Source organism: Diabrotica virgifera, chromosome 2 (genome assembly GCF_917563875.1).
Source record: "Diabrotica virgifera virgifera chromosome 2, PGI_DIABVI_V3a".
In the NCBI taxonomy this organism is placed as follows: domain Eukaryota; kingdom Metazoa; phylum Arthropoda; class Insecta; order Coleoptera; family Chrysomelidae; genus Diabrotica; species Diabrotica virgifera.
In genome coordinates, this window is record NC_065444.1 from 58,990,031 (window position 1) to 59,003,862 (window position 13,832).

Genomic DNA, 13,832 nt, shown 5'->3' on the forward strand with positions numbered 1-13,832 from the left:
AATTACAATTATATTTGATTAAGCATACTTCTGACAAATGTCACATTTTGAGGTTATGTTGACTGATTTATTTTATTATTTTGGTTTTAATCTAAAATAAACCATAATTAAACTCTTTCTGATGTTAATTTCTTGTTTTTACTTACAAATCAATAATAATAATAAGCAATTTTTAATAATTTAAGAGCTGCAGCTATATTTTAATTACTGCTTTACCTACAATCAATGAATAATTAGTGTTTTACATGTATTTTTGATGTCTCGATTTGATTCCCATCAAGAAAATTGATTACAATAAACTGATTGATTATAATCAACAATGATCATTATTAAATATTTAATTACTGTCACCAAAACTGTCAATGTCAACTTTGTTTGCGTTGCTGAAAACATAATTAATTACAATTATGAGATTTATTATTAATTATGTTAATAATTATTGTTATATTAATTGATTATAGTCTCAGAATTGTAATTAATTATGTTTTAACAATTGACATTGACAGTAATTAATTATTTGATAATGATCATTGTTCGAACGCTAATCAACAATGATCATTATCAAATAATTAATTACTGCCAATGTCAACTTTGTTTGGGTTGTTAAAAACATAATTAATTACAATTCTGAGACTATAATCAATTAATATAACAATAATTATTAACATAATTAATAATAAATCTCATAATTGTAATTAATTATGTTTTCAGCAACCCAAACAAAGTTGACATTGACAGTTTTGGTGACAGTAATTAAATATTTGATAATGATCATTGTTGATTAGCGTTCGAACAACCGGCCCTTAATGTTATAAATGATTTTAATCACGGACTCACCTATTTTCTGTCACTTCCTACTTTATGCGTTAGAAAGAAATCGAAAAAATGTGACGCACTGAAAGCTGCCTATGAAAAGGAGAATATCAAGAAATTTACGCATACATATTTTGAAGAAAAATGTGCTTACCTGATACTAAGTTTACTATTGAAGACATAACATTTCGGTCCTTACTGTTGTTGATATCAACCCATGTTTCGGCAGCATTAAACCAGAAGGCGCCAATTGTTCGTTTAGGAGAATGAGCATAGACAACTGGAATTGATCCATAAATGGCCATTGTTGAATCTAATTCATATTCAAAGACATCCAAGTTGTATAGACGATATGGATCTACTCCTCCAGGTCCAGTTGTTCTTAAAGAAACTCTGAAAATAAAATAAATGGTTTTAACGGGTTATTTTTTTGAAGTTATACTTCTTTAGGCGCGATTGGGAGTAAATTTTTATTATTCTGTGCGCATGCGCACACAGACAGTATGGTGTTCGTTACTAAATCTTTCAAGTTATGTATGTATCAGTCTAAAAAGGGTGTGAAAAGAATATATTAGTGTTTTTAGTAAATATATTTATTAAAATTTTTGTTTCTTTGGATTTGTCTTCCTCGGGAATAAGATAGTAAGTAATATTTAAAGTACTTTTATACTTCACTTGATCTATTTGTCACTGTCTGGAAATCTTGTAATCCGTAAAAACAAAGGGAGTATAGCTCAGTGGTAGAGCGTTCAACTGGAGATCGAGAGGTCCCCCGGTTGGAATCCGTGTTTTTTAATTTTTTTTTATTTTTGGTATTGTTTTAATAAACATTTTTGGAAAGTAGTAATTAAAAATTAGTTTAATCTTTAAATAAAATACATTTAATAAAATAGAAGTTTAACTTCTTACGTGCGTACAAAGTACACACACATTCTTTTTTTTTGCTTTCAATTTTATGAGTACTAAAATAAAAAATAAAAATACTCTTACTTAACTCGTTCGGTGCCCATCTTGAACAAGCACCACTTGGCTGGTACCACGTACAGTGGAACCCCGATAAGTCGGCCTCCGATAACCCGGAAGCCCGGCTAACTCGGACCGATTTTCATCAGACAAATCAAACATTTTTTCAGTTTGACCGAGTTTTTTACCAAGAAATGAACAATACTACATACAACTATTGGGACCGTGCAAGTTCGGCAAAGCGACCTCTATTTCTACGCTCTGTACTTTTATTCGCACTTTTAATTATATTGGCCAATTATATTAGTCCTGGTTGCTGGATAATTGTCAAGACCATAGTCCAAAAAAATAATAAGAAGAAAAAATAAGATGCAGGTTATGTTTAGCTAACGTAAACAATTATGTAGTAAATAAAATCAGTTATTAAAATGCAGTACTGCAAGAAAAATACAATTAATTGGGCTTTGTTATGCAAAAAGCAACCAACCCACATTTTTGAGGAAAACAAGATAATGTCACATATCGATTTAAAAATGTGTATTCTACATTGTGTAAAAAGCAACCAAGCCATTCTAAATATTAAACCATGAAAAATACTACTCCAAATTATTTCTGTTTAATAATAGTTCACTTAAGATTTCGCATAAGACAACCAACCCTCTTGGATTGTTTCTGTGTATCACTGGACTGAACATATTATTACATTGCACTGTCGAAAAGTACCAGCCAAGTGGGTTGATATTTTTATGCCGATTACGGGTCCTGGAATGTTGCATCTTTTTGTTTTTTACGTGTAGGTACTGACCAATATTAGTTCGTGCTTAAATATTAAAATATTTGTTGTGTTATATGTATTATATTATGAAGAAATCTTTGAATCTTTAATGAGAAAAATATGTTTAAATCAAGAACTGTTAAAATAATTAAAGCGGCTGGCGAAATTGCAGAAAATGGTAAGTTTTAGGATTAAGGCTATGTTTATCTTACTTTTTAAATAGTATGGTTTGTTGTTTTGACTGATTATCGCATATTTTTTATTTGTATTGATATTGTGTTTAATAGTAGAAATTCTACTGTATGGTATTACCGAGTTGACTGCAATTATTCGGTTTTATTCATGGATTTTGTGGGTTGGTTGGATTTTGCAGATTGCATTTTATTAGATATATTTCCAACAGCAAAAATAAACCAACCCCCAATATGGCTATTTTTTTTTGTAAAAATTTATTAGGATAATTTTGATACTACTATGATAAAATTGCTCTAAAATTAAACTATTGATTAGTGAAGTCATCGTTTAAAAAAATACGACGGAAAATTAAATATTTAGAAAAACATAAAAAGTTAATTTTCTCTTAATTTACAAATTGAGGGTTGGTTGCTTTTTGTTTAACATGGCCCAATTAAATTTACCTTTATATAATAATTGCATATCATATCAATATTGTGGAGCAATATATAATTTTTCTGCGTCAATGACAGAAGGTATGAAATATACGTCAATTTGACAATTTCAATTGACAATATGAATTATTTAAGATAGATGCAATATTTCTCCGCGACTCGCGCACGGTCGTTTCTCGTTTCCCTTTCCAAGTACTTGCACACCGCGAATACGTAATTTAGATGTATTATCCGTATGTATTTCATGTTTTCGCAATTATAATGGAGTTTACCTCTAAGTACATATACCGTATTTTATTAATTTTTACCATATTCTCGGGCTAACCCGGATTTTCGATAACCCGGATCGGGCGCGGTCCCGATTAATCCGACTTAACGAGGTTCCACTGTACTTAAATCCTTCATTTAGTAACAGTACTACTGTCGACACTCGTGCGTCCTAGGTACCATCGATGAAACTGTAGTGACGACACTCGTGCGTCATGAGCACCGAACGTGTTAATTAATAATACAGCAGTAAAATACAATATCTAAAGCAAAGTATTGCAATTTTAGTTCAGGATTAAATTGCTTCCCGAATTACAGTAGAATAAATCTTGAACACACAAAGAACAAGTAATGTCTCACCTATCAGCATGCTCTGGCAATCCATAAGCCCTTAGGGCACCTGGAAAACTGATATCCAATCCAACAGCTGAAGGACCTTTTGGTTTGCTGTCATGATGACTTTTAAAGTTTTCTTCCCAACTTCCTGGATCTTCAGCTACTTCTTGTCTTACTTCATTATTCTAAAATTAAATATTGTAAAGATAAATTAAGGTAATTATCTCCGATTTAGGGTTGATTATAAAAAAATCACGATAATCGAAACAAATGGTGTATTTTCGTCTATTTTACACAAAATTTCAAAGCTAATTAAATAGAAAACAGAAGCTAAAATATTGTCTCTCTCCCCGCGGCATCTGCTAAAAATCTAAGATACAAACTACGGTCAGAGGAGACCACACACCCCCTATTCAGGTCAATTCTCAGAACACAGAACCTTTGCGAAAGCCTGGGTGGTTTTACGATCATATCTACAGTCACCCTCCAGGGGCGTATCGTAAGGAATTAATTTGTTACAGTCTCCCCCCTGGCATCGAACTCGCTAGAGGAGGGGCCAGCAGAAGTTGCAATTTTCTTCCTGGGGCGTCCTCGTCTTCGTCTTGGCACTACAGGAGTTGGAACTTCCTTCACGATTATCGGAGGTAACCGTTTCGATATCACTGCAGTTTTTCCCGGATCAACTTCCACGACGTTCACTTGTTGATACTCCGATCGCAAGTCATATAAAGGATCCGAGCCACTAGTTACGGTGTTTAAACAGTGATAGTCCACGCAAAGTCTTGTACCGCCATCCTTTTTCGGCACTAATACACCGGCGCGGCCAAAACACTTCCGTATTCTTCGACGATGTTTTCCCCCAAGGGTCTATCCAACTCGGCCCCAAGCACTTCTCTCTTGGCAGGTGACACCCGGTAAAGTGGTAGTGAATTTGGTGCGCTATTTCCCGTAGTAGCATAGCTGGCAGGCTCTCCCCCCATTCTGAAGGTATTCTTCCATCTTCTTTCGTTGGGTCGAGCTCGTTCATAATGTAGAGCTATGTCTACGGAAGAGAAATCTATCGCGGATGCTTCCATATGCCTACACTCTGGGCAGTTAGCCCTAATAAATCCCGGATTACCACAACCGTAACACTTTAACGGGGTGTTTAGGCTATTGCGCGGCGAATTCGAAGTAATTGCTCCGACGGTAGCACTGTCCGTACGCAAAGAACTTTCGAAATCGTAGGTCGATCGGTAGATTGTCGATCACGTAATTTTAATTATAATCCCCACGTTGGGCGCCAGTGTAAAGATAAATTAAGGTAATTATCTCCGGTTTAGGGTTGATTATAAGAAAATCACGATAATCGAAACAAATGGTGTATTTTCGTCTATTTTACACAAAATCTCAAAGCTAACTAAATAAAAAACAGACGCTAAAATATTATCTCTCTCCTCGCGGCATCTGCTAAAAATCTAAGATACAAACTACGGTCAGAGGAGACCACACACCCCCTATTCAGGTCAATTCTCAGAACACAGAACCTTTGCGAAAGCCTGCGTGGTTTTACGATCATATCTACAGTCACCCTCCAGGGGCGTATCGTAAGGAATTAATTTGTTACAATATGTTAATACTGTGAATGAAAAGAATATTAAATGCAGTAAAATGATTACATTAACTAATGAAAAAAATATTGTGAGAGCGAATTCAATGGTAAACAATTTGCCGACCTTTGAGTGAAGTAGGTACCAAAATAATACCTAGAAAACATAGCAGGAACAAATGAAAGCACCAAGCAAATAAAGTCAAAGAAAAACAACACAAATTGTGTACAAGGTCTGCATGAACACTCTTCACAAAAGAAAACTACAAGTTCTGGAACATATTTTAGGTCGATTCGGCATAAAAATGCTAGATCTCTTTAAATATGACGCCCATAAATTGGTTTAATTCAAATATCTTCAAAATAGTTGTCTTTTAAGTGATAACATTTTGTAATATTGATTTATGGTGTACTCAATAGCACTGGAATTAAAAGAAGTGTTGGATTCAACCGTTGCTTGGTGAATGTTCTATATATTAAAAAATGTTCTATATATTTTTTTGATAAAAATGATTTTTTTGCTGAATGAGACAAAACTCTCGTCAGCGAGAGTAAGTAACAGCGAGAGTAAAGGCGGGTTGACACGATCCAAGTCTACTTGGTCCAAGTCAACTTGGACGCTGCGCTCGCTTACTTGGAAGCTACTTTGATCGTGTATATTACTTCGACGTCAAATAAAATAACCATTGCAAGGATGACGAACGTAATTATGGAGGGTCTTCAAGTGGTTGCTGACTGCTGATATGTTAATACATGAGCTTGAAATCCAGAAAAAAGAAATAAAAGAGAAAAAAAGGAAAATTTGGACTCTTAATTGGATACGTGAGGCGTTTGGATATTCGTCTAATTTTCTAAGTAAAGTAGTAAATGAAGATTAAGATACATTTAAAAACCATTTAAGAATAAACACCGAACAATTTGAACAACTATTGCAAATGGTCAATCCAAAAATTCAAAAAGTTGATCAAATATGAGAGAAAATATTTTTGTACGAACATGTGCATAAATCATTAAATCATCATGTAGTGTAACTCATGTAATGTAACGTCAAATAACGGATATTTGTACATAGATAACAATACCCAAAGTATAAATATCGATTTCTCTTGACGCACCTTTGCCGTAAATGGGTTTTAACACACTGATAATATGAAAAAATATTATTACACGAAATTACTTAGCAGATTAAAGAATATATTTCTGATCTTCATTACAGCATATTAAAATCGATTGCGATATGAAACCACGCTACATTGGGCACATAAATGTCTCCAGTTGACGTATCTGTTGTAGTTGATGCTTTTATTTTTTGGCTTCCTATTGATACGTAGTTCTCATGGCATTAATTTTTTTTAATACGTCATTTTCTGTGAAACCAGGAATATTCATGTGCATTTTTATTCGTTTTAGAAGCATAATCGATAATGCTTCCTCAGCTTCTTACCGTTCCATAAATCTAACGCTCTCCCTTTCAGACCATTTTCTATTTGTACTTATGTATATCCCGTTTTATATTTTCCGACTGCTACGCCATTGTAACTACACTTTGACACTACTTGGAAGAAAGTTGGCCACCGTCCTAGTCAACTTGGATAGAACGTGTTGATAGAAATCAAGATGATAGAAATGTACTTGGACGAGTAGGTGACACGATAAAAGTAGCTTCCAAGTGCTGCGCGCGCAACGTCCAAATAGACTTGATGAAGAACACTTGGGACGTGTCATCTCACTCAAACGATCAAAGTAGCTTTAAAGTATTTTGCGCGCTGGGTCCAAGTAGACTTGGACCAAGTACACTTGGATCGTGTCAACCCGCCTTAAGTAAGAGAGAGTAACATCATGTTTTAGAGAGTTACAGTTGTGTCTTTATATTTATGTAACACTCTCGCTTAAAATGTTTGGTTTATTTAAATCGTGTAATTCTGATTGAAAAATCATTCAATTTTCTAACTTCAATGCCTGAGAAGCTTCCAGTTATTGTATGAGACATATAAATATGGATTACAGACATTCAGTATATAAATACATTTAACGGTATTTATTGTAATTATACAAATACATACAGTAAAAACTCCGTTAACCGAAATCTTTTTAACCAAAACATTGTTTAACTGAAACGGCTGACAGTTTCAATAATTTCGTCAATAGAAAGAAATTTTTATCACAAAACAGAAACAATTCGAAGTTAATTTGTCAACACTGCTTTCATACAACTAAAGAACATCGACAATGAATTCGTTGCAAGTGAAAAATCCTTTTTAAAATCAAAACATTTTCCCTTCAAAGCATTAGAATTCATTTTCCTTAATTTTATTGCTTTATTCTGTACTTTCATACTAAAGAAAACATTACGAAATAAGCTCATAGTATTTTTAATACCAACTTTGACCAAGAATATCTTAGACCAGGGCGCCTCTGTAAAAATATTAGTACATTTGGACGTTGAGAGGTGACTCAAATTTTTTTGCAGAAATTGCTTGAAAATAACTCAAATAATAATATTTGAGTTATCCTCCCTCTCAAAAAGGTCCGGAACATTGTTTAAATAATTAAAATGTCAAAAAATTAAGGAAAATTCGATTTTTTTGTTCGGTTTTTTGATTAGAGAGTTGATTAGATAGAAGAGTATTCATTTCCGAGAAAAGTTGTATTGACATAAAAGTTGTGTAATTAAATTTCCTACAATATAGAGTTGGTTGAAATTTTAAAAAATAGTCACCCTTGTTGCAAAATAGCAATAATTGGGAAAAAACTATACAAAAACAAGTATTCGCATTTTACGTTTTTCAACCATTTATGCTAAACTTAGGACCTTCAAATTTCACCCAGAAAAACTATATGATACAGTTAAACAATACTGTAAATTTCATTAAGATCGGTTCAATAGATTTTGCAATCCAGCTTTCGCAAAAAAAATTCATTTTTTCAAACTGTTACAGGACTGAAAATAAAGCAGATAGCAAGTTGAATTTTTTTTTGCTTATAGAAGTGTACTGTACCTTTCATTTGCAATTTGCAAAACTAAAATCGATTAACCACCACGGCGTCAGGAATTGTTTTAAATAAACATTAATTATTGGTGTTGCGCGCAGGACACCGGATAGTTTGCTCTGATTGGGCATTCCAACGACCTTTGATAATTATTGATACATTTTAAGTTTTATTACATTTCGATATAAATAGATAAATTTGTTTATTGTAAAATAAAAACACATACTCTATCCTTTGAAATAACACATTTTTTATCAAAAACTTTCTTTGTTCATATATTTTAACTTGAGAATAAAAGTTTATGATTTTTAAACATATACAATTGTTTAAGCAATATTTCACAAACAATAATAAAATTAGTTTGATTTTTGTGGAATTAAAATATTAAAATACAACAAAATATAGAGTAAGAAAATAATATATTAGATGAAGATTGGAAGAAATTTTGGTGGAAATCAACTTCATGTGAATCGAACACCGCTGTCCTGCGCGTAGCACCAATAATTAATGTTTATTTAAAAAAATTCCTGACGCCGTGGTAGTTAATCGATTTTAATTTTGCAAATTGCAAATGAAAGGTACAGTACACTTCTATATGCAAAAAAATTTCAACTTGCTATCTGCTTTATTTTCAGTCCTGTAACATTTTGTAAAAATGAATTGTTTTTGCGAAAGCTGGATTGCAAAATTTATTTTGCAAAATCTATTGAACCGATCTTAATGAAATTTACAGTATTGCTTTACTGTATCATAAAGTTTTTCTGGGTGAAATATGAAGGTCATAAGTGTAGCATAAATGGTTGAAAAACGTAAAATGCGAATACTTGATTTTGTATGGTTTTTTTTCGCAATTATTGCTATTTTGCAACAAGGGTGACTATTTTTTCAACTTTTAACCAATTCTATATTGTAGGAAATTTAATTACGCAACTTTTATGTCAGTACAACTTTTCTCGAAAATGAATACTTTTAAAGTTATAATCAAAAAACGAAGAAAAAAATCGAATTTTTCCTTCATTTTTTGACATTTTAATTATTTAAACAATGTTCCGGACCTTTTTGAGAGGGAGGATAACTCAAATATTATTATTTTAGTTATTTTCAAGCAATTTCTGCAAAAAAATTTGAGTCACCTCTCAACGTCCATCTCAAAACAGTTGGGCCCTGTACTATCTACTATGTAATTTGATATAAGAAGAATACAAAAAACAATGTTATTCTTAACCGAAATTCTTGTTATCTGCAATTTATTACATGTAAATATATATTTGACATAAAACTGACCTCAAGATTGATTTTAAATGTTATAATATCAAGAAAATATTTGATTCTCCAAAGAAATTATTCTTTATAATATTACCTCTTCTGATTTCTTCCTGTATTGTTCAAATTTAAACAGACCTCTTCCATTAACAACACTGATAAGTTCATCTTTGTCAAAGAATTCAATTTTGAATGGTCTAGCATGTAGTATGACCTTATTGTTGTTATATTCAATTGAAACATATTCTTTGTTCCTTTCAAGTAGTTTAAATCTAAAAATAAATCAATCAAAAATTAGCAGTTATATTTTAGTATGAATATAAATTTTTATACAAAATTATGGTAACAACGATAAACTACATCATAGAGAAAAGGAGGAGACTTTGCTTTTTATGATGGTATACCAAAGGAGAGCGGCAGGGGCATGAGTGCATACCCACGTTGTTTGGTGTATTTCAAATTGTCAGTATTGTGTCTATAAATATAATTTTTTACTAGCCTCTACCAGAGGGCATCATTATTCAAAGTATCAGATAATCATATAAGAACGTAAAAAATGTAAACGTAAAATGCCAAAAACTACCGAAAATATGTAAGTAAGCAATTTTATAAATGAAAATATATATTACAATTTATTATAAATATATATTATATTTTTCAGATTCCTTACGATTTTTACCTTTAGTTCCTTTAGTTCAATTCCAATTGGAGGAACATGTAACATGTGTAACATGTGGTATAATGACTTATTTATTTCGGCCTAAAATCGAATAAAACACAAAGAATTTCACTTCTTTTTTTATGATTGACTCTAAATGCATTCCCAGCTACATTATCTATGTGGCTTGGTTCTAAAAGGGCCAATGTCAATTTTTTGACATTAATAGCATCAAACTCAAAAAATTGATATTGACCCTTTAAGCATTAACCCCTTCAATACGGGTGATGCACCTGTGTGCATCATACTTGACTGTCACACTGTGATATTCACACAAGTATATCATCAGTTTGCGTTTACCATATACGGCGGTGCAGATGTCTGCATCATATTTAAGGTATTTTTGTTCTCTCCGAATGTTCATATTCAAATCTAGAGGTGGGGAAAACCATATTTAATTAGTTGTATGTTGTATCCGTATATAGGTGCGACTTGCCGTATGACGGTCCAGCGCAAAGGGGTTAAGCTACAGTATGTGGCTTGGTGCTAAAATGGACAATGTCTCAATTTTTTGCTATTTTGTACAGCTTTTTTTTATTCAATATTGAAAAATCAAAACCACAAAATATTGACATTGGCTCTTTTAGCATCAAGCCACAGATCTAATATAGTAGTAACACAAAAAGGTTAATATTTAGTTTAATGTTTCGTTTATTTAATATTATGCAAAATGTTCACAGATTAGTTGTGAACCATCTGAATTTTGTGCTCCTCGAAAGTTAGTGTGGGTTCCACGTCACCTGTTGTGTCCACGCCTATGATTCAATTGTAGTAACTGGGTGTAGTTAGAGCAACCAATAAAAAATATGTCATAAATATGTGCAGTCGGAAAAATTAAAGAAATATAGAGGTATAAATAACAAACATTTGTTATACGCTCTGAGCTTCGCTGGTGTCACTCCTAGCGGACTACTAATTCAACTTTCACCGGTAATTTTTAAATTTATTATTTAATTGTTATCGCTTAATATTTACAACGCAAAAAAGTAATTAAATTGTAATCGATTTTTTTAAGATTTTGCTAATCATTTTGACGTTCTATTGATAAAATATGAATTTCTTACTTCGGATACTTTCACAATTATCATGTAGATGGCGCTAAGATTAATAGATTAATTTATAAGTGCATATTACGGAACATTAAAAAAACTTAAATTCAGTATTTAAAACATAAGTATATTTAAGGTAAAAATATATACCACAGCGTTGACCAACCAATATTTTTTATAATTAATGTTTTCAATTTTAATTTTAAATTAATCACTTTGACATTTATGTCAAATTTCCGGTAAAGGTTTACAGACTTGTCACTACTGGCGCTCGCGAATTTGTAAATATCCCCTCTACGTACGGGCTCACAGCGTATAGAAAAAGACAGCAAATACAAAATAAGTGATTGATGTGATCGTTCATGGGTATTCTTTCATTTTTCCGACTGTATTTAATATGTTGATAAATATAATCTGGATGATGCAATATGTTGATTTTCTTTTAGAAATAATCACTGAGATAAGCTGATTTTTTATGGCTCTTAGGCACTGAAAAAATGTCAAAAGAATCCTACTACCAAAGATATTGAAAAACTACATAGACAAAACTATAGAAAACAAATAGACTAAGGGCCAGTTTTACCAACATCAAATAAATCTGTGAATAAAGTTATTGGTCGAATAAAATTTATTATGGCCGGTTTCACCAACGACAAATAGATGCTTATTCAACCAATAAAACTGACGTTTCTCCATTTTACCAACATCAAATAAGACTTATTTTATTTATTTATCAAATAAATATTTATTCTTCGAATAAATTGACAGGTTAATCTTGCTGTAAATATCTATAAGAAAGTAAATTCGTCAGTTTAACTTTAAATTATCAAAATTGTATTAAAACACAATAAAAATATAATCGACTAATAACTTTTATTTGGCGAATAACTATTCAATGATTTATTTGTTCTTGGTGAAACTGGCTCTGAGTCGATTATATTTTTTATTGTTTTTCAATACAATTTTGATGAATTAAATTTAAACTGACGAATTTTCTTTGTTATAGATATTAAAAGCAACTTGTCAATTTATTTGAAGAATAAATATTTACTTAATAAATAAATAAAATAAGTCTTATTTGATGTTGGTGAAACGTAGATGTCAGTTTTATTGATCGAAAACCTTTATTCATCGAATAAACTACTATTTGTCATTGGTGAAACCGACCATACATAGATAACAATAGATTAATCATCAAGGATGGATATTAATCAATATTTTTGATAGTGCAAATTATTTATAGACAAAAGAACTACAGAAATTCCTTATTTTAATTATTATACTAAAATAGTACTGAGATCAGCAATATTTAATATGTTGCAACAATCTTATTATTACAAGAAATATATAGCACATCACATACTTACTTGGCTACTTGAGGCTCACCATTTAAAGCGAATTGAGGTCTATATCTCGGATACAAAGGAGAAGCCTCATCAACTTGCAGTCTAAAGATGTTTCCATTAATGGCAGTTAATGAAAACTTAAAAATAATTCCAGTTTCAGTGTTTAAAAGTTTTGACCCCAAAGAATTATCGGTGACTTCTAATGATCCTAGATCTAATTCATACTTGCTTTCGCCTGGTTTAAGGCTTCTTAATCGTCTACAATACAAAGCACAATTTTAGCTAAATTTTTTTAGTAGATAGTTAATGAAGCAAGAACTGACCTGCAAAAACTGCTTTGTTCGCAAGTTTTAAAATTACTTTTATCTACTGCTGATACATAAAGCAGTATTGACAGTATTAAAACGTACCTAAAAGTAAAACAACAAAATATTTAAATATCAATTATGTACACATTGATTTCAACTTACATTAATTTCTGTCGCATGTTGGCAAACCGGTATATTTTTTCAAAAAGCAAATCACTCCATATAATTCTGCTGTAACTAAATAACTATCAATGCAAGTATACTGCAAATTTATTGATTTCTGCAATGCATTATTATTGCATATTGCATTATCTGCGACCATCTGCGACTGTGCCAGCTGAGAGTGCAACGGTTTTGTTGCACTTGAAATGTCAAACTAGAAATACGCCATTGGCTGAAATATGACTATTCAAATTCAAATTAGGCAACAACCAATTAGAAGAGACCACACCATCTTCTTTCCTTTTTGTCTATTCTGCCTATTCATAGTTGCAATGAATTAACACGTAAATAATAATAAAATAGATAATAGAAGATAATAATTTGATCCAAGTCATGGAGTCAAACAGATTCATTTCGTTGCACACGAAAACGTTGAAGTTGAGGTCGAAAGATCAACCATCGTAAATTTTATACAAGCCCTAATAAATAAATTGGGACAAATTAAAATAATGCATAATTCAAATATAGTTGGTAGTTATTTTTTTTTTAATAATAATATTTTTAGGGCCGGTTGTTCGAACGCTAATCAACAATGATCACTATCAAATATTTAATTACAGTCAC

At 31.6% G+C, this 13,832-nt stretch overlaps 1 protein-coding gene across 1 annotated transcript in view; it reads right to left on the minus strand.

Moving 5' to 3' along the window:
• Nucleotides 1-13,422, minus strand: part of LOC114337325 (neutral alpha-glucosidase AB) — a 39,061-nt gene extending 25,639 nt beyond the window's left edge. The window contains exons 1-6 of the mRNA XM_050643688.1: nucleotides 13,209-13,422; nucleotides 13,062-13,148; nucleotides 12,760-12,996; nucleotides 9,723-9,897; nucleotides 3,808-3,968; nucleotides 968-1,206 (exon numbers count right to left, since the gene is read on the minus strand). Of these exons, the coding sequence (XP_050499645.1) occupies nucleotides 968-1,206; nucleotides 3,808-3,968; nucleotides 9,723-9,897; nucleotides 12,760-12,996; nucleotides 13,062-13,148; nucleotides 13,209-13,225 (916 nt within the window). The 5' untranslated portion in view covers nucleotides 13,226-13,422. The remainder of the gene's footprint in view (nucleotides 1-967; nucleotides 1,207-3,807; nucleotides 3,969-9,722; nucleotides 9,898-12,759; nucleotides 12,997-13,061; nucleotides 13,149-13,208) is intronic.
• Nucleotides 13,423-13,832: the final 410 nt, after the last annotated feature.